We start from the raw sequence: 26,166 nt of genomic DNA on the forward strand, positions 1-26,166 counted from the left end.
TAAGTCATTCAATTTCAGGTAAGGGGTAAAAAAAATATTTTCGATAATACTTTTTGACTGTTTATTTATGATTAAAAACGCTACGTTTTATACATATTTAATTCCTTGGCTTGAGACCTATCCAGAAGCCGTAGCGCGCTTGCATGTTAAAAGTGCCCATCTTGAGCTGAAGAGGATCCTGGGTGCGCGGAATCTTGACGAAGTCAAAGTCACGGAGGAGGTGGTAAATCACTGACTTGGCTTCCATCAGGGCGAAACGGGAACCTGGAATATATATATATATATATATATATATATATATATATATATATATATATAATAATCACGTAAATAAATAAGAATTGGAGTAAAACGGTATCAGGACAGGCAGCAATTTAGCTGGCGGATTCGGGTACCGCCGCCCCCGGAACCGTTTATTGGATAACAAACACCTCTGCCATAGGTCACCCCAAGTGGTTGGCTACGTTTACTGATTTAGCAGAGGTGCCCGGGTTTGTCGGGCCATGTTTGTTCAGGATTCGCCTACCCACCAGCTGCGTGGCGTCCCGGCTTGGGAGAGGCTGGTTTGGTGAAACCCTTTGACCACTCCATATGGGCTGTCTTGATTTATCGCCTTGCGTCGGAGCGGGCGGGACAGAACGTTCATCCGTCACTCCTGGGCACACTTATCCTTAGATTCCTATCCACCAATAATACTTTTTTCCTTCCCAGAACTTCATCTCCTTCTTTTCCTTAAAAAGGCCCTTCAAAAAAAGATCCCCAAAGAGGACATAATCTATCCACTTTGCAGAGCACTTAAATTGGGAGCAAAAAAATATGCAGCCTGACACTGTAACTGTACTTGTTAAATATTTAACTGATTTTTTTTCTTCATATCTGCAGTCACAATTGGGGAATTAATTTTTATATTCTGTTTTCGCGAATCACAAATCATGGTCACAGGAATGGTTTTTCTCCACTGTGAGTCCGTGTGTGACTATTTAAATTAGACTTTTGTGAACATGAATAGTTACAGTCGAAACAAGTAAATGGTTTTTGTTCACTGAGAGTGAGCTTGTGCATCTTTAAACTGGACTGAAATGGCTACAATTGGGACACGGAAGTGGTTTTCTTAACTGCAAGTCAGTGTGTGGCTTTTTCTAATATTTTTTTCTTTATTTATTCACATTTCTTTACACGTATAATACACAATAACAAATAGTACATAATAAGATAATATATAATAACAAATAGTATAAATAAGAAATGAAAACCCACTAAGGCACTGCCTGAGTTTGGGTAATATAAAAACGATTACTAAATTTAAATTAGACTTTTGTGAACATGAATAGCAACAGTAGGAACAAGAAAATGGTTTTTCTTCACCGAGAGTCAACGTTCACCTCTTCGAATTGTAATTTTTTTTTTGAATAGCTACAGTCGTGATACAAGAATTGTAATTAAACTAAATTTAAATTTAATTGTCGTAATTTAAGTTTAGAGTTTCAGGTAGCTACCTAAGTTGCTTAGGCCTAAATACTGCATTGATTCTAACTCTTACTGAGACTGAAACGTTAATACTGTTGATTGTTTTTGAAAAAATGTTCAATTTACCAATGCAATTTCTGGGGCCGATTCCAAATGGAACGAAGGAAAGAGGCTTGATGTCTCCTTTGTTTTCGTCGGAAAATCTTTCCGGGTCGAATGTTTCCGGGTCCTTGTAGAAGAGCGGGTCGTGGTGGATTCCGTAGATTGGGAACAAAATGCCATCACCTTGTTGGAGCTGTAAATAAAAAATAAAAAAATTGTAATGTTATCTTTCCCGAAGTGAGTTTTATTAAACTTATGGCATCCTCAATTAGGGTATATTGTGAAAGGGAATGAGATGGGGAAGATGCCTGGCTATTCTGATCTTGTCACCAAACACGGCTAAAGCCATTTCAAGCTGAATGGTGGTCTTACACCAGGGTGATACTGAGAGTATCTCCCACTCTGGAACGTGCCGCAAGAATACTGTAGAGTATTTAAAATTACCAAATTGTGAAATAACAAATATTCATCAAATAAAATTTACTTGCGCTCACCGGGATTTTAACCCACGACCTTCGGATTGCTATTCGAAATCCTTACCCCTCAACCACGGGGGCCGTGAAAAACGTGTTATAAAAATTATTGCTAATATGTAATAATATATTATCACTAAAATGTAGCTTGGATAAATTTTGTCACAATTGTCCCGGTCAAAATTTCAAACAACATGACCTTAATCGGTTTGTTCCGATTTTGATTCAGACATTAGCCCAGGGCTAATTTGAAACACCAAAACATATCTAGCGTACTAATATACGTACTAGTAGTTCTATGAACAGCTGGTAGACAACGCGCCCAAAAAAATGTGTTACTAATTTTCTCTCATTGGATAAATCAAGAGCAAAATTCCTCTGAAATCATAAAATGTGTAAGTAGGTACTTAAATGCCCACTAACTTAATTATAAACCACACATATTTTATATAATTCAAATAAGGAATTACACAATTTGTCCAAAGAAACGTCACTGAATGACAATTCTATTTTCAAACTTTTTTAGACCTGTAAGTGCGGTAAGTACTTAATACATTAATAATTCGAATTTGTCCAAAGAAACGCAACTAAATGAATAATCTTTTTTCAAGCTTTCTTCAGAACGGTAGGTTCCGTAATATTGATTATTCCGATTTGGAAGCTCATAGGAAGATTCACGCTCATTCAAACTCTGGTGGGGTGAAAATACAGTATCCAATACGGCTACCATCTTAAACCGGAAACGGAACCTACCAAATAAATATGAAATTCCAAATATTCAAGTTAAATCTGCTCAATAAAACTACTTTTCCTGACATCTCAACAAGATCTAGGAGAAAAAAAATAATATTACAAGAACAATCGTTAAAAAGTATACTGATCTCTTGTTGATAACCCAGAAGCTTAGTTGATCGATACGACAAATAATATGATAGTTCAACAGTACATCAAAGTTTTTTCCAATCACATTAGGGATAATCAATAGATTTTTTTATTTATTTAATATTTGTATGTTTTTTACAATAAATATACAATTATACATATTATACAGTGTTATCAAGGTAAATAATAATAGCTTTTCCTCACCATAAAGAGACGAGGCTCTTGTGTTTGGTGAGTGAATCCTAGCTCAATTATATGGAATCATGTAAGTAAGTAAATAATATATTTGCAAAAACCAAAGGGATAAGTAAGAAATAGGCAAGATTTATCAATAATACAGTTTCAAGATTTGAAGGAAATAATAATAAGAGTAAGATATGGACTTTTATAGTAGTTTTAGGTAATTTGTTAATTTTATTTTAAATTCCTGAATATCTTCAATATTTTTTAGATATAATGGAAGGATGTTAAAATATGTTATACCTAGATAGAGATAGGTATTTTGTGTGTGCTTTGTATTAAGTTTTGGGATTTTGATAGTTTTTTGATATCTTGCTGATGAATTGAATTGTAAGTTATTTAACTGTATTTCTTTATAAATTTGTAGAATTGAATATTTTTTATATATATTGTCTATTGTGGGTACATTGAATATTGAAAAGAGAATATCAGTAGAAAATTTGGATGGTTTTTTCAATATTACTTTAATTATCAATCTTTGAACTATTTTAAGTGGATTTAATATATTGTTATAAGTTCCTCCCCAGCCAATAATACCATATTGTAATATAGATTGTACAATTGCATAGTACACTCTTTTTAGGTTTTCTAGTCTAAGAATATTTCTAAGTCTTATAAATATATAAATACATTTTCTAATTCTTTTGACAAGTTCACAAATTTGTTTTTTCCATTTAAAATGTTGATCTATATATATACCAAGATATTTAATTTCAGAAGTTAGACCAAGTATAGAACATTCTTGATTGCAATTAGTTCTGTTACATTTAAGTTGATGTATTATAATTTTTAATTCTGGTATTGATTTAAATTTGTTGATAGAGAATGGGATACATTTTGTTTTTTCAGTATTTAATGAGAGGAGGTTTTTATCGAACCAATTTTTCAGTATATTAATATCAGTATTTGTTAAGTTATTAACATTATTACAATCAGTACCTTCAATTATTATGACAGTGTCATCAGCATAAGATATTATTTTTCCATTTAATCTTTGATTGAATGTGTCATTTACATAAATGATAAACAGTAACGGTCCCAGGACTGTACATTGAGGTATGCCGAAGTGACTTGTTTTTTGTTGACTAAGTACATCGTTGATTTTTACGACTTGAGGGCATTTGAAAAGGTAGCTTTTTATTCATTCTATAGCTGTACCACTTAATCCAATGTTTCTTAATTTACTTATAAGTTTGTCGTGTGATATGCTATCAAAAGCTTTTTTAAGATCTATGAAAATTCCAATGCATTTTAATGATTTATCTAATGAATTATGAACAAGACTAGTTAATTTTGCAAATTGCATCCTGACTGCTTCTACCTTCTTGTAAACATCATTCTAATCAATGACGTTACAATATAAAAAGATTTGCTACGGAAATCACAAAGTTGCTAGAAAAAAATACGTCAATTTTAGTGCTTTTTATTTCGTAGTTTTAGTTTTAAATTGTCACGCGTCGCGTAAGGTTCCAAAATGGCCCTGCGTGTGAAGAGATGAGAAAGTAAATCCCAGGAATAACATGTAATTTCTAATACACGCAAATTACTTTGTGCAAAATATTTTTTTTCGATTATTACGAGTATAAATAAAACGGTTCTTTCCTGACCGAAGATTTTACGCGTCACAGAGAAAATACAAGGCCGACTGGAGTGGAAGTCAGGTCGCGAACAGTGTTGCCAACTCAACTACTTCAAAATATGCTAGAGTGATGGGAAAAAATATGCCAGAAATATGCTAAATTCCTTTAAAAAATGCCAAAAAAAGCCAACATAAATTTAACTTAGTATTTGTTGAGAAATAGAGTGATGGGAAAAATATGTCAGAAAAATGCTAAATTACTTTAAAGAATGCCAAAAAAAGTTTACATAAATTTAACTTAGAAATAAAATCAGTGAAATAAAAAATAGCAATATCTTCATATTCATCTTCTTCTTCTTCATTAACAGCAGCTGATGTGGAAAGCTGAGAGACGGAGTCGTAACTTTCTTTGGTCCCAATGCAGCGTAGTACTTCGTCAGGAACAGTGTAAGAATAACAGCACTTTCCTGCTCTCTTTAGGCCAAATCTCACGTACAAAATGGCATTCAGGGTTCTCACCGCCAAACGAATTCGGAGTTTTGTTTTGACCAGACTCATTTGGCTAAATACACGTTTAATGTACGCATTTGGATGCGGCAATGTTAAAATAGACATTGCAAACTGACATAAATCATCGAAGGGGTTATAATTAGCTGCATCTTTATATTGCATGACTTCATTCCAAAACTCTACAGTGGAAGTCAAGGATTCCCATTTAATGTGAACTATGTTTCTCCATTGAGACACCAGTTTTTCAATCGATATCATTTTTGTTAGTTAAAAAATTGGTTTTTATTATTTTCATGTTTCTGTAAAAATATGCCAAATAAATATGCTATATGCTAAAAGCATAATAGTTATGCTAAACATGGAGTAATTATGCCAAATTCAGCATATAATATGCTAACTTGGCAACACTGGTCGCGAAACAGCCTAATTACGAAGTCAATGCAGTCACCAACTAAACTTCACTGTTTAAAACAGTCCAATCACTTTGTTTATTTATATGCTTTTGGTAAAACAGCATACAAATCAGCATTATCGAGTATCATCAGGAATAACAAACTGTCGTTGCTCTATGTCGTTGCACGGCGATGAATAACACCTAAAAATCGGTCAAGCGCTCAGGCTTGTAACTCTAGTCGGCCTTGAGGTGGTATTTCTGGTAGTCCTACCGTTTATTTCCTTCATGAATATGTATTCCTTGAATGTTTCTATTTGTCTTACATTAGTAACGTTTGAATTAAGAGTTTACTGGAAATATAAGAGTGTTTCTTACTTGCCACATTTTATCTAAATTTTGTGAGATAATAACAAGTCTAGATATATTGTAACGTCATTGATTGTAATATTTAATCATTGATGAAGATAATATCAACAACTAGCATTGAAAATATGTAAGACGAAAATATGGAAGATAAAATTCTTTACAAACACACCAAAAAGATGGCTGTCAAAAATATATGAAATAACCGGTTCAAGTCCCTTTTTTGATGTCTTTTGTTGGTTTCATATTTACATTGAGAGTTAGTGTCATTATTTTCTAATTAATATTATTATTTTTTATTTATTTACCTGGAAGGTTTTCGTGCTATTTTTATTTGGTGGTGGAAGGGTGTATGGCTTCACGCACCTCCTGTCTATGAACGCTAAAGGTGGCCATAAGCGGAGGGTCTCTGAAAGAAAAAAAACATCTTATTACCATCCGCTAAAACCGCTTTTAAAGCTACTATACAATAATTTTTTTTCCAATATACTATGGAAAAAGAGAGAGACAGATGGCATTAATTTACTAACCGATACAAAATATTATATTCAATGTTTAAATACACTACAATAATAATATAATATATCTTTATTTAAGAAAGTTTGCACATTACAACTAAAAATGCATATTATGATGTATATTGTACATTTAATTATAACTTTTTTTAAGAATGTTTTGTTTTATTTTTTTATATGTACCAGGCCGTTCAACTCTATAACAAAATCCCGAAGGAAATTGCTGTGATAGAAAATATTAATAAGTTCAAAAATGAATTAAGAAAATATGTCTATCTCAATTATTAATGTTTCTTTTTTGTGACTTTATTGAAATATTTAAAGAAAGATTATGTTTGCCAAACAATGTACGAGTACATGTTTACATGTTTATAAAACTATTAGCACACACGAAGATGTGAGCTAACTTAAGATTAATAAATAAAAAATAAAATAAAATAAAAATAAGATATAAAATTATCAGAAAAATACAATAATAATATGATGAAGGTAAAAAAGAAAATAAAAGTAGTTAGCAGTAAAAGCAGTTAGTTTTTTTCTCATTATTTCTGGCTTTGACCCTTCAAAGGTGTTCTTGGCCATCATTTAAAATTATGGAGAAATGAAAGGTGAATTTAGATATTAATTTTATTTAAATAGGCAAATTTCAAAATTATAATAAAAATTGGAGTCGAGTTCAGACTTAGAAGAGATGAGATGTTGAATGGAGGGGAGGCAATTTTAGATAAGGCTTGATAGAAGAGAGGATATTTATTTAGAGATGGACAACCAAAAAATATGTGATCTAAAATTCCCACTTGTACAATCTGGGGAGTCAACGGAAGGAACGGAACAATGTCCGATCCACATTCGAATGAGTGAAGAAATTGTTTTTTTGGAAAAATGGGGGAATTGCTGAAACCATGGTTTTGATGGGATAGTCTTTTGTATTGAGGCATAGCAGGCTCCCTTGGATTGACTATCAATGTTCCAATACTCTGCCCAAACATTGCGGGATTTATCTTTGATGATGGAAAAAATGTCAGATAGGGGAATATGGTTTACGAGAGTAACAACAGGGTTGGACGCTCCTTGTTTTGTCATGATACCAACATGTCCAGGAATCTAAATCAGAGTTACAGTTTTACCAGAGCTTTGAATGGAGGCTATCATCACTCAAATAAGTCATACAAAGTGATCATCAGGATGAAGAAGGGGACAGGATTTAAGTTTTTGGAGGGAACTAGAGAGTCAGAGAGAACGACGGAATGTTCAAAATTATTTTCGATTATATATTTGAGAGATTCTATTATTGCGATGCACTCGTCTAAAAATATTGAAAATTGATTTGAAATGAATATATTTCATTTGAATGAAATATTCTGTCATTAGAATTATTGTGGTAAACGTTAATACCTATACCACAGTTAGGAGAGTCGGGAGATTTGGATCCATAAGTAAATAAAAGAGAAGAGTTGGTCCATTTAGATGAAATAATGTCATTGAACATATTATTGACAGCAAGGGCCGGGAGATTGGAATGACTTTTAAGGATTCCGATCCCTTCTAATATTGTTGGGGATAGGGTGACGTGACTATATTTTATTTTGTATATGGGAAGTAGATAATTTTGGAAGATGTGAAGCTCTGAGAGAGACTTAATTTTTTTTACAGATAGCAGGAAGAGATTTAGTTGAAGCTCTGATTGTAGATGAATGGGTTGAGTAAATGAACAACAAGACGCTGAAGATAACCTGATGAAATTTGAACATTTAAAAACAAACTTGTCATCAAATAGTTGACGCCTTAAATAAAGAAGAGGATCAGAACATTCTACTTGAAGGGAATTGATGGGTGACGATTGCATTGCTCCAGTTATTAATCGCAAAGATTTAGATTAAATTTTGTCTCATTTATCAATTACATTTTTAAGCAGTACTAAAGAGTGGGCAGGCATAGTTGAGATGGTTTCGAATAAGTAAAGTAAAGTATAGTTGCGTTGTAAAGCAACTTAATGCAAGTAGGGTGAGTTCCCCACCAAACGCCAGATAACGATCTGATGATATTTAATTTTTTTTCGTATTTAGTAACTAAATTATTAATATGGGAAGACCATTTAAGTTTCCCATCAAATTGCACTCCCAAAAATTTTACTTCAGCAGCTTAGGGGATTGGAGAATTTTTAAATAAAATTTGAACGGGGGGTTTTATGGCGGTTTGAGAAAGTGAGCCTTTATGATTGGGTCTAGTGCAGATGAAGTGCCGCCTTCCCATGCTATGATATAATACTGAATAATAAATTGGAAGACTGCAAAATAAATCATTTTCAGGTGTTGTAAACCGAGAAATTTTCTAATGATTCTGAAAAATTGCATGGTTGTTCATATTTTGTTTGCAATTATTTGAGTATTGTGTCAGGGTGCTTGTAAGAAAATAGTCTTTCAGCGTTGGTCAGTTTATTTCTCTTACATACTGGGTGACTAATAGTAAAAAACAAAGTACAGAAAAGTTGTAGCACAAAGTAAAGTCATTTAGAGTTTAAGCAATGATCACTAACGTTCTCACTAAACACTTAGCGTAATAACCTCAACAGATGACCGGTGGTCTCTTAGTTGGGTTGAGGTTTTCCCGAAAAGTAATGTCCCCGAGGGAGCTGTTACTTGAATTTCCAAGGAGGACCCGGGGGGGTTCTCTTGACTTGGTACTTGGGAGGGTTTAACTGGGCAATGGCCACTAGGATTCTGTTGCTTAGTTTAACCAGGAGACTGGATACTCTTACACCATAGGCCTGCACTGTGTTATATACGCTTTGGAGCAGGGTAGTACCGGCCGATGAGAGGTGGGGGTAGCTCGGCCAATGGGGTGTCTTACTGTACGGGTAGAGAGCTGAAAGTTGCCGAGCGAGACGGCGCCATGCGTGTGAGGGAGAAAGTATTCGGATCCGTGCATCGGACCAAATACCGCGCGCTACAGTATGAAGATTTCCTTTGCGATACGGATCAATGGTGAGGCCGAGGTACTTGATCTGAGTAGGGGCACTGACAAAATTCATCGACTTTACTCTAACGTTAGACACTCGACACTCGACTCGACACTATTCACTATAACACTTGACACTCGACCATCGACACTTGACAATCGAAAATTAACACCCGACACTCGAACTCTACACTCGAGATTGACACTCGACAGTTGACACTCGAAATTCGACATTGACACTCGACATTAGACACTTGACACTCAGTATTTGACCTTCGATACTTGAAACTCGACAAATGACACTCGTCAACAACACACGAAAATCGACACGCGACACTCGACACAAGACAATTGACATTCGACACCCGACACTTGACACTTGGCAATCAATACTTGAAAATTTACACATGACACTCGACTTTGCACACTTGATACTCGCTCTAGAAATATAGACACTAGTGTACATGTCGCCCATAGCTCACCACATTGGTGTCCAGATCAGCATCTAAATCGAGAGATGCACGTACCTGAGTGTTATGCCTTATTGCAATAGTTAGAATCGTAAACATTTTTGGAGTTAGCAGTTCAATTCACCAGAACATTCACAATTAAGATTACGATTTTTTATGTAAATTCTGATCTCCCGATCTATACCCGATGGAAACCAAATTCACGCGTAGAAAAAAAACAATGTTCTGCTAGCGTTGTATCAAATTCTCTAATATCAAAGGGTGAAAGTAGATGACTGACCTGACACAACCATATCCAAGTATTTCATCCCCTGAAGGTCATTGTAGTCCAGCTTGCCCTTGCTGTTGCTGGCCACTTCATCAATTTCCTCCTGCAATCTCTGTTGGATGTCCGAATGCAGCGTCAGTTCATGTGTTAAGAAGCAGAGGAGAGTTGAAACAGTGTCGAAACCAGCGGAGAAGAACACCAGGGCTTGGGCAGTCAGTTCATCATCAGTCCACCCTGTAAGAAAATAATAGCAGTCAGAACGTCGAAGAAGTGAAAAGTTTTTTGTACAATTTGGGAGGCGGGTATGGGAGCCGCCGCACAGTGGCTTAAATTTGAGCGCTGGCGCGACATTGACCCCGGATCGGCATGTTCCCGAAATGATTTTTTTTTTACCAATGTGTTCTCAATTAATCACTGACATTAAAAAAACTATATAACTAGCGCCGCCCCGGGAACCGGTCTTTGGATAATCAACACCTCTGGCGTAGGCCATACCAAGTGATTAGCTACGCTGGCAGGAGTGCCCGGGTTCCTGGGGTAAGGTTTATCCAGGTCTTGGCAGTGGATGCCCCTGCTCACTAACTGCTCTGCAGTGGGAGATATGAATTTATACGTCCATCACTCCTGAGCATACTGACCCCAGATTCCTACCAAATCTTGAAATATTTTTCTATCCCAGAACTTCTTCTCTTTCCTTTCCTTAAAAAAACCCTCCATACGGCACCCCAAATGATGAGGTCTTGATAGAAATTATTTTTTTCAAGGCCTCCTTTATGGAAAACAAGAAAAAACATTTTTTATTTTTAGTTTACGAAAGTAAGAAATGATATTTCAGATCAAGCCAAGAAAAAAATTACGAAACGTGCCAAAATTTTCCTCTCATTACTTTTTTTGTCTAATTTCATTTGTTTTGCTAGTTTTACAACTTGTATCACGTACTGCATATTTTGATTTTCTGATTATTGTCACTGAATTATGCTAGACATTGAGTACTGCAGATCAGAAGGCAGTGTTAGATGGTACTATATGAGAAAGCTCTTTTCATAGAAATCTTTGTCGTTTTTAGTTATCTCAGAAAAAGTAGAAAAAAAAGTTGTTTTCTGTTTAATTTTTAACCGAAGTACCATGGAACCAATACTAGTCGACGGCTTGTATTGTTAGTATTGTTTTTTTGTACGTAGGAAGTATACTTACTCCTTTTGGCTGTCTGCTTTCCCACTGCAGATTCCTCCACAGCAGCGAATCCAGCTTCCTTGATGACTTCATGGTTCGAATCTTCATGCTTTAGCACTCCCTTTTTGGCATCCATAAGGATCTGAATCATATCATGCCTAACTATCTTATTCTTTTCCCTTCCTTCCATCGTTTCAGCTATCAAGGTTCTGAAGAACTTCTGTACGCTCTCTTTGAAAATTTGGATTTTGAGGAACTGAAATAAATGCATAAAATTTATTTTCGTGAAGGTGCAAAACGCTTTACTACTATTACTAATAAACGTGGTGTAAATTTTATACATACTATCTTACTAATAAAGTAGAATAAAACTTTGAAAGTAGTTTAATTTATTTTATAATACAAATAACACAAAGTTATGTTATAATCAAACTTTTTGTGAAAAAAAAAATTATTGTAGACCAAGTTATTGCCACATTTGTTGGACTTCGTTTTCAAAGTCGGTGACAAATGTGATTCATAAAAAAAACCACTTGACGGATTTGAATGAAATTTATACACACAAAAAAAGATATAAATTTGTTTTAGACCACTTTAATTTCAATTGTACTGTACCGGTTTCGGAAGCACCCTTCATTCGTCAGGAAAATTAAAATGAAAATTAAAGTGGTCTAAAACAAATTTATATCTTCTTTTGTGAATTATGACGAGCTAAAAAGTAAATGCTTATGACAAATATGAAATTTATTCAGTTTATTGAAAGCATAGTAAACTAGTGTCTGATCGAAGGAGTTTTTTTAAAATAAAATCTAGTTTTTATAAACAATAAACAAGCGTTTTTTTCCTTGAAAATCCCTCACTAAATTATCAGAGATTTTCAATCAAAAATAAAAGGCTTCGACCATGTACTAGATTACTACTAACATAATGATTATTTTTGTTTGATTGATTTTAGATGAAGCAGTCAAACTTGTGGGTCAAATAAATACTCTTTTTTTCAATTTTTTTCTCAGAGGATAACAAAAAAAAAACTGATGGGGAAGCGCTTGCATCCTCCATTCGTTGAAAGTTAAATGCCATTAGATTTACCTTAAACAGTTTAGGTGCTGAAAACATCAATATGAACTTGAAGAACTGTCCCCCTGAGAAGTCAGTGACTTCTTTGCCCATCTGATAAAACTGGTTGTCCCTGTCCTTGAGTGAGTCGACCTGCAGTCCGAAGGCTGTGGTAGCGATGACGTCATTGGTGTACCTGGTGAAAGTATCCTTCATCTCTACCTCAACCAAACCCATCTCTGAAAATAAAACAAATGATTTAAATTAATAATGCTAATTTGTTCAGTTATGGGAACAAACATCTAGTACGCTGAGTCAATTTGTTCAGTTATGTTGACAAACAGCTAGTACCCTTTGAGTCAATTTGTTCTCTTTTTCGAACCACTCATATGGTCTCATGGAAATAGTTGTCTCCCTTACCGTCATTGTTAGAATTATGAACTGAACAGCGTTAAAAGAGATAACACCAAGCTTTATATTAAAACAAAGAAGATAACCACAGAATAATTAAAATGTACACCTCAATCAAACCAAATGTTCCGACCGCAATCTGAGATTTTTTTTTACATTTTGTGAATTTTTTATTAATTATTTTTTTTTTAACAAGTGAGGTGGCTGTAATGTTTAGAATATAATTGTATATAAAATATGTGTTAATTTTAGTTAACGTAGTTAGTAAGGCGAGCCATATTTAAGGCTTTTTTATGTTTGCATTTAAAATATTTCAAAAATTTTCATATTTATTTCTGAAAGTGTATTTCATCACTTTTCAAAAACAGTTTTTAGTTTTTGGAGACGTTCAAAAATACCCCACTATTTAGATTTTATTGAAAAGCGGAACACACACACACATTCTTCGACTTTCTGAGAGTTTTTTAAAGAAATATAACGGTCGATATGTCGTAAAGTATCTGCAGGCCCAATTGTCCAAAATATAACAGTTAATATGTCGTTAAGTATCTGCAGGCCCAATTGCCCAAAATATAACAGTCAATATGTCGTAAAGTATCTGCAGGCCCAATTGTCCAAAATGTAACAGTTAATATGTTGTTAAGTATCTGCAGGCCCAATTGTACAAAATATAACAGTCAATATGTCGTAAAGTATCTGCAGGCCCAATTGTCCAAAATATAACAGTTAATATGTTGTTAAGTATCTGCAGGCCCAATTGTCCAAAATATAACAGTCAATATGTCGTAAAGTATCTGCAGGCCCAATTGTCCAAAATATAAAAGTCAATTTGTCGTAAAGTATCTGCAGCCCAATTGTACAAATTATTATGAAATTTGACTTATGTGTATAAAATCGTTGAAAGTCATTAAGAAAACCCTGAAGGTGCTATGCTACTATTTAGAAAGATATTTACTTTTGTGCTCTGGCTTCTTCATCTCTTCCATATAGAAGTCGGAAAAGGTTTGTCCGCACACCGCCACGATGTTGAGCATTCCTCTTATCTTGGAGCTGGTGAAGGCTGGACTCATTGTAGCTCGCATGTCGCGCCATTTTTGACCTGGACATTGAAAATCAATTAATCAATCAGTCCCAATTACTATGAACTAAAACCTTCTTATTTTTGCTATAAGAAAAGGATACAACGTGAAGTGAACTTAAAGATACAGTTAGTAAAAAAATAAAACTACATGAAATTAATCCAACTATTTAAAACATCTATATATAAATAAAAATGTTAATGTTCATTTGTTCAAAATCTTAAATCTCCGAAAGTTCTTTGTATTTTTTCTTCTTCATATTTCATAGTCTCCATAAAACATTTGCACACCAAAATATTACAGAGATTAAAGGTGTAGAACAGATAAATGTATGGTTCATTTGATTATATCATTCTTAATATAATTTTTTTTAATATTGTCTTATTAGAGGCAAATTCAGAAGGAGGAAAACCATAATTCGTTTTATTTTGGCTGTATATACACTACGCAGGTACACAACGAAAGTGAAAAATGCGATTCCCCGAAAATGAATAATGAGAATTGCGATGGTACAACTGGAAAATACCAAGGTTGGTAAAATGTGTCCAACATTCAAGAAATTACATTATTTTGTTACGATGGTACAAGTGGAAAAAAATGTTTCTCTATCTAAATAACGAACAAAATGACACATCCTCATACACACAAGCCTAGCTTTATTATGGTGGTACAAATTGTGTATGAAATTTGACTTAAAAATACTTACTCCTTTTTAATAATTTACAAATAATTTTTATTTTTAATATTTTTTAATTATTTACTTTTCTGTAAGTTATGTAACATAATTTTTTGTGAATACATATTTTAAAAACAATATTCACAGACAGAATGAGCCACAACAACGCTTAGAGAGTGGTTTGAATGGTAGAAGAAGTCGGGAACGCCCGAGAAATAAGATCACAACAAGTGCGCAAACCTAAATTGGGTTCTTCTAATTTATCAGCAGGTGAATACCAGAACATCCTTTGGACAAAGGAGTTTTTCTTACAAAGCTCCATTGTTTAATAACATAGCGCCTGTTTCTGCTATCGTGGTACGAGAACACGCCGTCAGATGGAATGCAGGAAAACACTTCTTCTTGTTGCCATATAAATTTATTAGTTCACAATATAATTGCAGAGGATCTTATTTTCCTCTGCTCAAACTTAAACTGATAGAAATAAAGGTCTAGTTTCCTTTATTCTTCAGTTTTCTCTAGGTACACATAAACCTAGTAATTATCTCACGACTGACTGCGTAGGTACGCATGTACCTACCAGTTATATCAACACTAGCTCCTGCGTAGGTACGTCTGTACCTACCCGCTATAGCAACACTGCAATACTGTCCTTTTTCTGGGAGGTATCTGTATTTAAACTAAATTCTGAAGGACATTTTACCAAAATAAAGATGTTCCACCCGCTCGTTGGCAAACAACATTCTAAACATAAAATAAAATGCACTTAACTATTCTTAATGATACAAACGTGACTTAAGCAATACAAATATTTTAAAGGAATTATTTTAAGGGAGATGAAACTTTATTTGGGGTTTTTATTACTATAGGACAGGGGTGGGAAAGGTATTGGAAAATATTTTTAGGCATAATGGTTTAACTAGGGTCATCATAAAATAGAGAGCGAACAGCTCTAATTGAAAGCTGCCGCCGCTTGAAATAAAATGTCACGAGTTCTTAAATCATAAATGATACAAACAAGACAATATGCTTATAAAAATACCAGGCCAAAGAATTGTTTTATTGTAGGGTCGAATCTGCAAATGTGGGAAGCTACACTAACTTTTAAAATACGAACTGTGAGAACTGGCCTGAAGGTTAAATTTTACTGAGCAATATGTAATAGTCGCATTCTGGAAGATACAGCGCCCTTGAGGTGATTTTTCACAAAAACGGCGCTCTACAAATTATACAATTATTATTATTATTATTATTATTAGTGAAAACATAAAAACTATAGGTTCGTTAAATCTATTCAAGAAAATGGTCAAAAATTCCATACTAGCTGAGAGCGGTTATTTTAGATTACCCATATCGTAGCTTCTGTCATAAATCACATTAGAAAGCTCAAATTTGATATAATTCATCTATCTATATATTATTTAATTTACTTATTTGATTAAATATAATTTTTTTTTCATGTTCTCCATAAAACGGTTATACACCAATAAATCATGGAGAAGATTACAAATTAAAAAGTTTACAGAGGCAGTTTTACTATTTTGTCACATTCGTTATAAGATAGTTACTGAATTGTCTGTAGGTGACATTGAAAATGTCGATGGCTAATGCAGAATCGTTAAGCAGTTGAGTCGCTCTGTTTATTGGCGCGTTCTGATAGGCAGAAGTTTTTTTATTTTTATTTTTATTTTAGCGACTATATAAAATAATTGTTACATACAAAATATAATGGTGAAATTAAGTATAAAATATTGTATTTCTTAGTCCTCCTCACTAGGGGGTCCTGTGCCGAGGCGGACTAAAGTTATTTAAATATGGTTTATTTGTCTTCTATGTCGTTTTTAGTGTCTTCTATGTCGTTTTTAGTGTCTTCTATATCGTTTTTAGTGTTTTCATTAGGGTTTTTTCATTGACCTCTTTTAGCCATATTTTTATTAATGATTTGTATTCATTAGGATTTTTTATTAGTTTTATGTCTTGGGGAAGGATGTTATGGAGTTTTGTTGCAAAGTATGTATAGTTTCTTTGTCCGAATGTGGTTTTATAAGTCCTCGCTTTCGGAGCATATAAGAGTGCATGTGATCTCACTCGAGTTTAATTGTTAGGGACATAAAAGTTAACCTCTTTCAACATAGGCGGATTGTGTATTGTACCAGAGATTAACTTAAAAAAGTGTTTGTCTAAAAATATTTTTCTGCGGGCTTCTAATGTATTGAAATCGAGCATTCCTGTTAAGAACAAGGATGGATACAGGAATGGATAGTATGTATATTCCCTCATATACAGGTAACGCATAAACCTTTTTTGTACTATTTCTATTTCTAAGATATGGTTTTGTTCAGAAGGGGCCCAAATAATGGAGTTGTATTCCAGGATGATGCGGACAAGTGCTTCACAATCCCATTAGTAAATGATCTCGCATTACGAAGAGCAAATCCAAGCATTTTGTTGGCGCGGGAGACAATGTCAGATATGTAATTGAATTGACACAGGAATTCCCTAGTGAGATGAGCAGCGGAGGAAGAAAAAATAAAACACATAACGCGTTATCCCTGCATCAGATTGAGATACGGACTCAAATTAAAGTCGATGTAAGGTAGTTTTTTAACAGTAAAATTGTGGTATTCAGTAGTGAATGGTGGAAGAATTCCGAGATGCCCGAGAAAGACATTAGCAATTGCGAAACATTGCGGGGTTTACTAGTTGATTTTATAGTTACAGTGCGTGTACCGGACGTACCTCCACCGACTTTATATTAATTTGCATAAATCTGAATTTACGCAGAGGCAGTTCCTTTACAAACTCACCTCTGCGCATATTCGAATTTAGGCAACAAAATTCTCTCTATAAAAATCTGTAATCTTATCTGCACTTGTGTAAAACTGTAAATCTTATATGCAAAACTGATCAATAAATAAAACCACGGGGTCAAGCAGTCATCATTATAGACAAAAAAACAAAGGCTTGACCCCCCAACACCCTCTTATAAATTAAAATACCTATCATAATAAATTTGTACAAAACATGGAAGATTTGCATGAAATTTTAAATTGTGCAGACGCAGTTTCCTTTACAAAACTCGCCGTTTGCACAAAATTGAATATTGTGCAAATCTTCCCTTTTAGATACCAACTCCCTTTAATATTTAAATTTGCATGAAATTTGAAATTGTGCAAACGCAGTTTCCTTTACAAAACTTGCCGTTTGCACAAAATTGAATATTGTGCAAAGCTATTTTCTCTCTTTAATAATGTAAATTTGCACAAAGTTTGAAATTGTGCAAACGCAGTTTCCTTTACAAAACTTGCCGTTTGCACAAAATTGAATATTGTGCAAAACTGCCTTTTGGATGTCAATTCCCCCTTTTAATATGTAATTTGTGCAAACTCACAAAAATGTATTTAAATAAAATGACCCGGGCAAAGTGGGTTGAAGAACAGTCAGGGACCTAGTAAAAATCATCCCCTTCCAAGTTACGCAACAACGGCGCTCTCTCCTGTGACAAATTCCGGGAACCCAAAAATAATTCTCGGAATTTGTCGCTAACAAAGGGAGAGCTAGGCCCGTTGGTCCTTTAAAAGGCAGAAAACTTGTGCAATTCGGCAGAGAGCCAGCAACCATCGAACGATCAACATCTCTCCTGGACTGCCCTGACTGCCTTCTTCAAGCCTCTTCTGCCCTGGACCTTCACTGCAACCTGGCCTTCTTCTTTCTCCCGGCCCCCTGGTGTTCATCAAGAAGAAACTGTCACAATAGTCGAAGCGTCCCTAGTCAGGGCGCAGGTTCCCCCCTACCTTCCTCCCTCCTGCCTTATACCTTTCTCCCACATTTTCCCCATTTCTCCCTTCCCTATATTTTTCCCCATTTTCCCCACAATTTTCCCCATTTTTCCCTTTCATAATTTTTCCCCATTTTTTACCACATTTTTCCCCACTTTTCATTTTCCCCATATTTTTCCCCATTTTTTTCAACATTCTCCCTACTTTTTCCCGACCTTCCCTTCCAAGGCGTCGAAGCGGCCAGCCGGCCACTCCCGCTATATCGTCTGTGCGGCCGGCGACTACAGTGCCGTCCCGTACAGTGCGTGCTCAATATATATCGCAATACTGCTTATGTCACTCAACAAAAACGTCTAATTATCATGTGTACCAATAACTTTAATTTCAGTCTAAAATATATTAAGAATTTATTACTTAGGCATTAATAATATCACACAAAATCCACAATCTCGTCGTCACTTGTTAACTGACTTGATTCACAGTCAGTTAATATTGTTTAAAAATATACTCGCCATTCGGCCGTCTTCTTACGAGTCATTACAGTCAATTACAATATATAGTAGTACCCGTGAGTCAATTGCCCATGATGGGATAATGACATTCAGCGAATGATGATATAAAGGCGGCAATTGAGAAAACAGAAAAAAATTGCCGGGACCTAAAACAATCACTATTAAAGGATTCAAGATATTCAATGAACTACCGACAGATGTTAAAAAAGCTAAAAGCTTTGCTGATTTTCTTGGGTTATGCCTAAACGCTATAAAGAATAAGTTTTAGATGAAGTGTAAAGTATTGTAAGTAATTCTAAATTTGTATACTAGCGTAATGAATGCATTCAAAGCTTGGAAGATGAAACCAACCCATTTTGCGACATCCGATCGAGCTAAAACTCCTAACTCCTGACAGTCCTAAAGTAAACTCTTAAATAAAAAAGTAGTTTGAACTTGAAAACAATATATAAAAAAGTAGCTTAAAAATAAAAAGATAACGGTCTCAACAGATAACGGTAATAACTGGGAATATAGGTATGAAAATGTAATTTTTTACAACTGAATAAAAAAAACATGCAAATCTGAAATACCGACAGTTAGCCAAAAGCTACCGCAAGCAAGCTACCCTAGATCATGCAACATACATTGCGCAACATTTTTATTGCGTCTTTACAGCACTCTGTTTTGTCGATTCCTTACCGACCCGTGGGACAGAGACAATTACTTCTGCTTGATCCGTAAACCATCCTTTACTTACAATTTACTTTCTTCTTCTATTTCGTTTTACTGATTTTGTAAATTGGACGTTAGTCTGTAAGTAATAAATAAGTAGGATAATGTAATGTATGGAGTATTGTCGTGCATTTATTGTGGCGTGTGAAGATAGTATGCAATAATACTATTAGTTGATCTATGTACTGGTATTTATTGAGGAGATGTTTGTAATAAAAGAGGTACACAACTTACGTGCATCGCCTTTTATAAGATCTCGTAAGCATGCTATCTCGCTTGCACTCATACAAATTCGCACAGCCATCACAGATAATAATGATGGCAAAAACATTTTTTACTTATTTAGTATTGTTTATGATATTTAATATTTAGAATTTTTTGCGATGATCGCTTAACCATCGATTATAGTTCAGTTTCAGTTTCCAAGGCAACAGTGTTGCAAATTTTCACGTACACATATTTTGAGTTGTTTGCAAAATGAGAAATTTTGTGAGACGCCAGAAAAATGTGAATAGAAGAGGAGTGAGAAAACAAACCTTTGAGAAGGAAGAGATTGTTCCCAAACAATGGGTCGTTGACCTCATCGACTATTCCCGTATGATCGGTGAAGTGGTCGAAGTCTTTTATGGCAACTTGCTTAATGAGGTCAAGGTCCCTGATCATTACCATCGGGGTCAGGACTTGACGGACTCCAATGTAACTGTAATTTAAATTCAAATTCAAATCCCTTGTTTTTTCATTATTTATTTACTTACACTCTTAATACTAACTTACCGAACATGTATATGAAAAAGTAAATAAAAGAAATAGGAGAAAACAAATATAATTAATTAAATAAACTACGTATACGATACTAAGAAAATTGCTTTAAAGAAACTAGAACGCTTAATGCAATTTTCCAGCGTTGAAGTTATTTTACAGCTTTTGTCACTTTAAGGTTCTTTTGGAGTTCACTCCGGAAAGTGCCGCCGAATGATTTTGTTGAGCGCTTTGGTCATGTGAATATAAACGGTATGTCCTTGTAGACCTGTATCACAGACTAAGAGCTAACCGAAGGAGCCTCTTTCCAAGTGGCGAGTAGCCGTTGTAAGAATTGCTCATATCGGGTCCATTGAGAGATTCCATTGAGACGTTCGTTGAGTGTTCACACAGCCCAAATGAAGCACAGGTGAGGCCAAAGACTCGTCGATGTGTGAATGCAATTTAAATTAATACATATATATATATATATAGTTAACATACCCCAAAACTAGGCAAATAGTCGTATTATGGTGAGAAAATAAGACTAATAAGAAAATATGATGATATACGTATATAGTAAAACTAATAATATAACAATAATAATTATTCGACACCTCCGTTCCATTATTTGGACAGCTGTCCATTTATTGGTGTTGGTAGGCAAATCGACTCTAAGAAATCAGCTTCTCTAGTCCTCAAGTCCAGATCTATTACTGACAGGGTTGTCGATAGTAGGGATAAAGACATAATTATGGATCATCATCCTGCGATGCGGACAACCGAGCATCGAGTCAACGAATTCTACGATCCAAAAGGCAACACTTGATTCAATAGGCTTAAAGACATTGATGTTCAGCTTGGACTCTCACCAAACTGAAGAAGATAGTAGTGTAGGAACTGCACTCACGTGTTTCATTTTTAGTTACTGGCAAGGTCTACCAGCTTGCCACACAGAAACGATATGTAGCCCCCATCAGCTGGCGCGGCGAACCGATGAAATTTTCCTACCCGAGCACCCATCTACTAGAGACGTCATATCTCTCACGTAGTTCCTTTCCGCGTTCGCATTCTGGTTATAATATTTTCGCGTGTATCTTATATTTTTAAATAAAAGTAATCTTTTGAACGATTGTCTTTTTTCATTCATCTCTACAATCCGCGACCTTTTTAGCACTGCGTTGAGGTAAGGCGCAGTTAACAACTCTGCTAAAGTGAATTCAAACAAAACCCAGGATGAAAAAAAACAGATTTTGCTTACCTTTCTTCAGGGATGTATTTGTACATTCTGTATATCCAATCCTTGACGTGTTCCTTATTCCGAAGCATGTCTAAGAGGGATTCGTATATTGTAGTGCTCTTTATTCCTCGCCCACTGAAGTGGTTATCCTCCCATTTTAAGTACAGATAGAGGATGCTGATCAGAGCGATCACTACTAGAAGGACATTGAACAACATTTTCTGGAAGCATAAATAAGATTATATTATTTTTTATTAATGAAGTCTTCTTTATTAATATCTTATTCATCAATAACTGCCACACTTCAAGCTAACGTTTAACTAAGCATCACGATTTTTGTATAGATACAAAGCGGACGGCGATCATGCACCTCAGTCATAACCCTAAGACTGTACACCGTCGAACACAAAAATCAGACTAAAAGAGAGGGCAGAAATTACATTTCTGTTCCAACGAGCAACACAGCGACATATCAAAAGCATTCTCGTAACTCGGACCAAAAATATTTAATAAAATTCCCTCACAACTGAAACTGTGTGAATTGTTATTTATTTTTTACTTTATTTATTTTCATTTCTTTACACATATTAATAGATAGTTTATAATAACACAATATATAATACCAAATAGTATACACAAGAAATGAAAACCCACTAAGGCACTGCCTGAGTGTGGGTAATATAAAACGATTACTATATTTCAAGTACCTAAAGAATAATATACATTAGTAGAAAAAGTTTTTTTTGTTGTTTATAGTTATTATAAAAAGTAAAGAGAAAACATTATGTACAATAGTTTATAAAGTTTCAGCAAGTGAGTTGTAGAAAGGATCAATAAATTTATAGTAAAAGCGTTTCAATATCTGCCTCATTCAGCCATAATTTTACCTCTTTAATATATTCTATCTTTTTATTTATCATTTGAGTTTGTAGTGGTAGAAGGTTAAATGTACGAGGACCAATGAAACTGCTATGTGTCTTCATTAATTTAGTATTGGTTTGGGGGGTGTAAAATATATTATTTGTTCTTTTGCTCATTCTGTTTTCATTTATTTTGAAATTATTTTTGTTACATACAGTCATTTGATTTTGGGGTATTATGCCATGTTGCGTTACCTCCTTCTTTAGCCAACGTTTCGGACAGCATTGCAGTGTCCATACTCAGGGCAGATGTATAATCAGATTACACATCTGCCCTGAGGATGAACCAAAAACAAATCACTGTAATACTTTTGACCGTGAAAATCTCAAATCATACCTGGTTATTACATGGATTTATGCAGGACAGATTTCGGAAAAATTATTAAAAAATGTAATATAATAATTTATTCCGAGCGCCTATTTTTATCTTTGCTTTTAATCATTTTCTCTAAAAAGTATATTTTTCTTGTTATTCGCCTTAAGTATATTACTTATTGAATTTATTTTTAATTTTTTTTTATGTGATACAAGCTCCCAACCATCTGAAGCCAGTGAGACTATGGGGTATGTTGTAAGGCTGAAGATAGTGGGGAGGAAGGTGGGGAAGTATCTGACTATTCAGATTTGGTCACCAAACAGGGCCAAAGAAATTTCGAGCAAAGTTTCAATTCTTAATGGTGGTCTTACACCAGAACGACACTGAGAGCTTCTTCCACTCTGGAACGTGCTGCAAATATACTGGATGTTATTTTTAATTTATAATTTTGTGAAGTCACACAAATTAATATAATTAAAATTTTCTTGCGCACGCCGGGATTTGAACCCGCGAACTCCAGCTTGCTAGTCAAGAGCCTTACCCCTCGACCACAGGCACTGCCTAGTTAGAAAATAATGATGATGGGCCTAAATGTATTCACGTCTGTATTGCAGCTTATCATTTTGCACATATTCACGTATATATTATTTGGCCTAATCTGTTACTTATAATTTATAATTTATCAAATGTACAAGAATAATAAAAAATAAAAGATAATCACCTCGCTAACGATCACGATAACGCTCTCATACAGAGATAGTGAAGGTATAGGCAGTAGCGCCGAATAAAAGTTTTCACTAGTAAACATAAAAAAAAAAAATTTAGACATTTATTTTTTAAAAAGTTTTTTTTTTTTTTTTGTAATTTGAAAGTTTAAAAAAAAAATAGAATTTCAAAATTATAAAAATTTTTAACATTGGAAATTCTAATTTTTTACCTTAATTTTTTTGAAATTTATAATTGATTGATTTTAGAGTAGAGGTCAAACTTAACTTAACTGTTAAAAATACGTTACATTACGTGATGTTTTAAAATACTCTAATCACTCTGTTTATTTATATGCTTGCAGTCAGAGATGTGCAAAATGGGTACCCAAAACCATTTGAAATGCAAAATGGAAATGGGTCAAAACTTTTCCATTTGAAAATGCAAAATGGTTTTTAGAAAAGCATTTCAAATGCAAAATGCAAAATACCTATTTTCAAAATGCATTGAAAATGCAAAATGGTTTCTCAGGTCAAACAATAAAAATAATTATAAAATTTTTAAACAATTTTGTCATTTAATAATGGACATCAATGTAGAACAAACATATTACATGATGGTAAATCCAAAAACACCACGACTACAGATTATGAAACCACAACAAATTTTCGCGGGACTAATGTTGTCAACGTAAAAACATAGAAACTGCTATCTAACATTTAATATTACAGCGTCATGGCCCCGTGTTCAGTATTTGAATCAGTATTTTTTGTAATGGTATTACTCAATTGCCAGGGCTCCTACCAGGGAGCAACTTGACAAATGGAAATTATCATAGCGAGATTGAGGACTGGCTGATATTTGGAGCTTATGAAAAAAGGTGAGTGGAGATAGTAGGAAGAATGTTGCAAAAAAGCATTTAAAATGGAAAATGCATTGAGAAAAGCATTTAAAATGCAAAATGGAAAATACCCATTTTGCATTTTGCATTTCCATTTGAAATGGATTTATTTGAAATAAAGCACATCTCTGCTTGCAGTAAAACAACATTCAAATCTGAAGTAACGACGTCGTTGTTCTATTCTTAGTTAATCTCAAGAGATTAATGTTAAGACACCTCAAAATCCGTTAGAGGACACCACTTCCGTTTACAACAATACTAAACTATACAGTCATTAAGATAATAATACCATCAGACACACTTCCACATAAGTGTGTATTGTCAATGTACGTGATAAATGAATTTGAGCAATTACGTGATGTTTTTTCGGTAAACATCAAGTAATTGCTCGAAGCACGTACACCAAATATTTACTTTACAGACAATTTGAAGCCAATCCCTCAAATTTTGTTCCGGCACGAATTTAAATAAATATCTGCTAGGAGAAAACTTAATGATATGAAATATTGTAAATTTATTAAAATACTTGTCAAATTATTCGTTTTCCTGTTAAAAATGCTATAAAGAATGAATTGAAAAAGTTCCTAACAAAGTATCAGTTAAAAGCGAATGTTTTATGAGGACGGTGGAACACGTGTTCATACAAATACTGATATTGATATTAACATGCTGATATTGTCGCATTCCGTCATGATATTATTTGAAAAAGAACACGTGTTCTCGATATATTCTGAATGAAAAATATTTTATCGGGAATTTGGCATGCTGCCACTTTTTTAACAGTATGATTTTCTTCGTGAACTCCACTGATTCGGGTACCTACCTCACTACCCCCGGGTCAGGAACAAGGAGCTTTTATAGAAGAGAAGTTATTATAGTTTTGTAGTTTTGGCAACTCAATTTGATTTAAGCAGACCTAGCGTCAAAAAAGTATGTTTATAATATTCTCTTATTTAATAAACCAAAATCTAAATTATCTCCTGAAATCATAAAAATCTTAAGTACAATACATAATAGAAACTATTTTAATTTTTTCTCAAGAAACTTTACTACCTCAATGACAATTCTTTTTTCAAACTTTTTTCAGGCAGTTAGGTAAGAAAATATTAAAAAAACCTAATAAAAAAGTCCAAATAATTTTTACTGAACCATTAAACGGCCACCAACTTGAAACGGATACGGAACGTACAAACAAATTTACAAATTTGACGGCCTCCGTGGTTGAGGGGTAAGGCTCCCGACTAGCAATCAAGAGGTCGCGGTATAAAATACCGACGTGCGCAAATGAATTTTATTTGCTTAATTTGTATTGTTTCACAAATTAATAATTTATAAATATTATAAGTTTGTAGCACGTTCCAGAGTGGAAGATACTTTCAGTATCGCCCTGGTTGAAGACAACCATTCAGAATTGAATCGTTATTTGAAATGGCTTTAGTCGTATTTGGTGATCAGATCTGAATAGTCAGGTACTTCCCCACCTTTTCTCTTCCTCATCTCCTTCCCCTGTCCATTACCTTTAGTCTCACAACATATCCCAATTAGGGTTACAAGAGTCTCACTGACTCCGGACGGTTGAGAACGATTGGGACTCTTATACGGAATTCTCAAAAAGAATAAAGGTTTTTTTACGGTTCACTAATTACAAACGGAAAAAATCAATAACTGTTTGGCTTACGAGTACTTGCGTCCTGCGAGCACTAGTATCTCTTCATAACGACAAAA

At 34.3% G+C, this 26,166-nt stretch overlaps 1 protein-coding gene across 1 annotated transcript; it reads right to left on the reverse strand.

Moving 5' to 3' along the window:
* Positions 1 to 60: 60 nt before the first annotated feature.
* LOC149410495 (cytochrome P450 9e2-like) lies at positions 61 to 26,166 on the reverse strand. Its single transcript, XM_089647972.1, has 10 exons — positions 26,120 to 26,166; positions 21,621 to 21,820; positions 20,158 to 20,321; positions 13,817 to 13,960; positions 12,484 to 12,689; positions 11,416 to 11,650; positions 10,234 to 10,455; positions 6,319 to 6,419; positions 1,594 to 1,762; positions 61 to 264 (listed from the first exon to the last, which is right to left on the reverse strand). Exons 2-10 carry the CDS (start codon positions 21,815 to 21,817, stop codon positions 98 to 100), a joined length of 1,605 nt encoding a protein of 534 aa, XP_089504098.1. The 5' UTR covers positions 21,818 to 21,820; positions 26,120 to 26,166; the 3' UTR covers positions 61 to 97.

Source organism: Hesperophylax consimilis, chromosome 27, assembly GCF_061612785.1.
Source record: "Hesperophylax consimilis isolate HC1 chromosome 27, BYU_Hcon_1.0, whole genome shotgun sequence".
Lineage (NCBI taxonomy): Eukaryota > Metazoa > Arthropoda > Insecta > Trichoptera > Limnephilidae > Hesperophylax > Hesperophylax consimilis.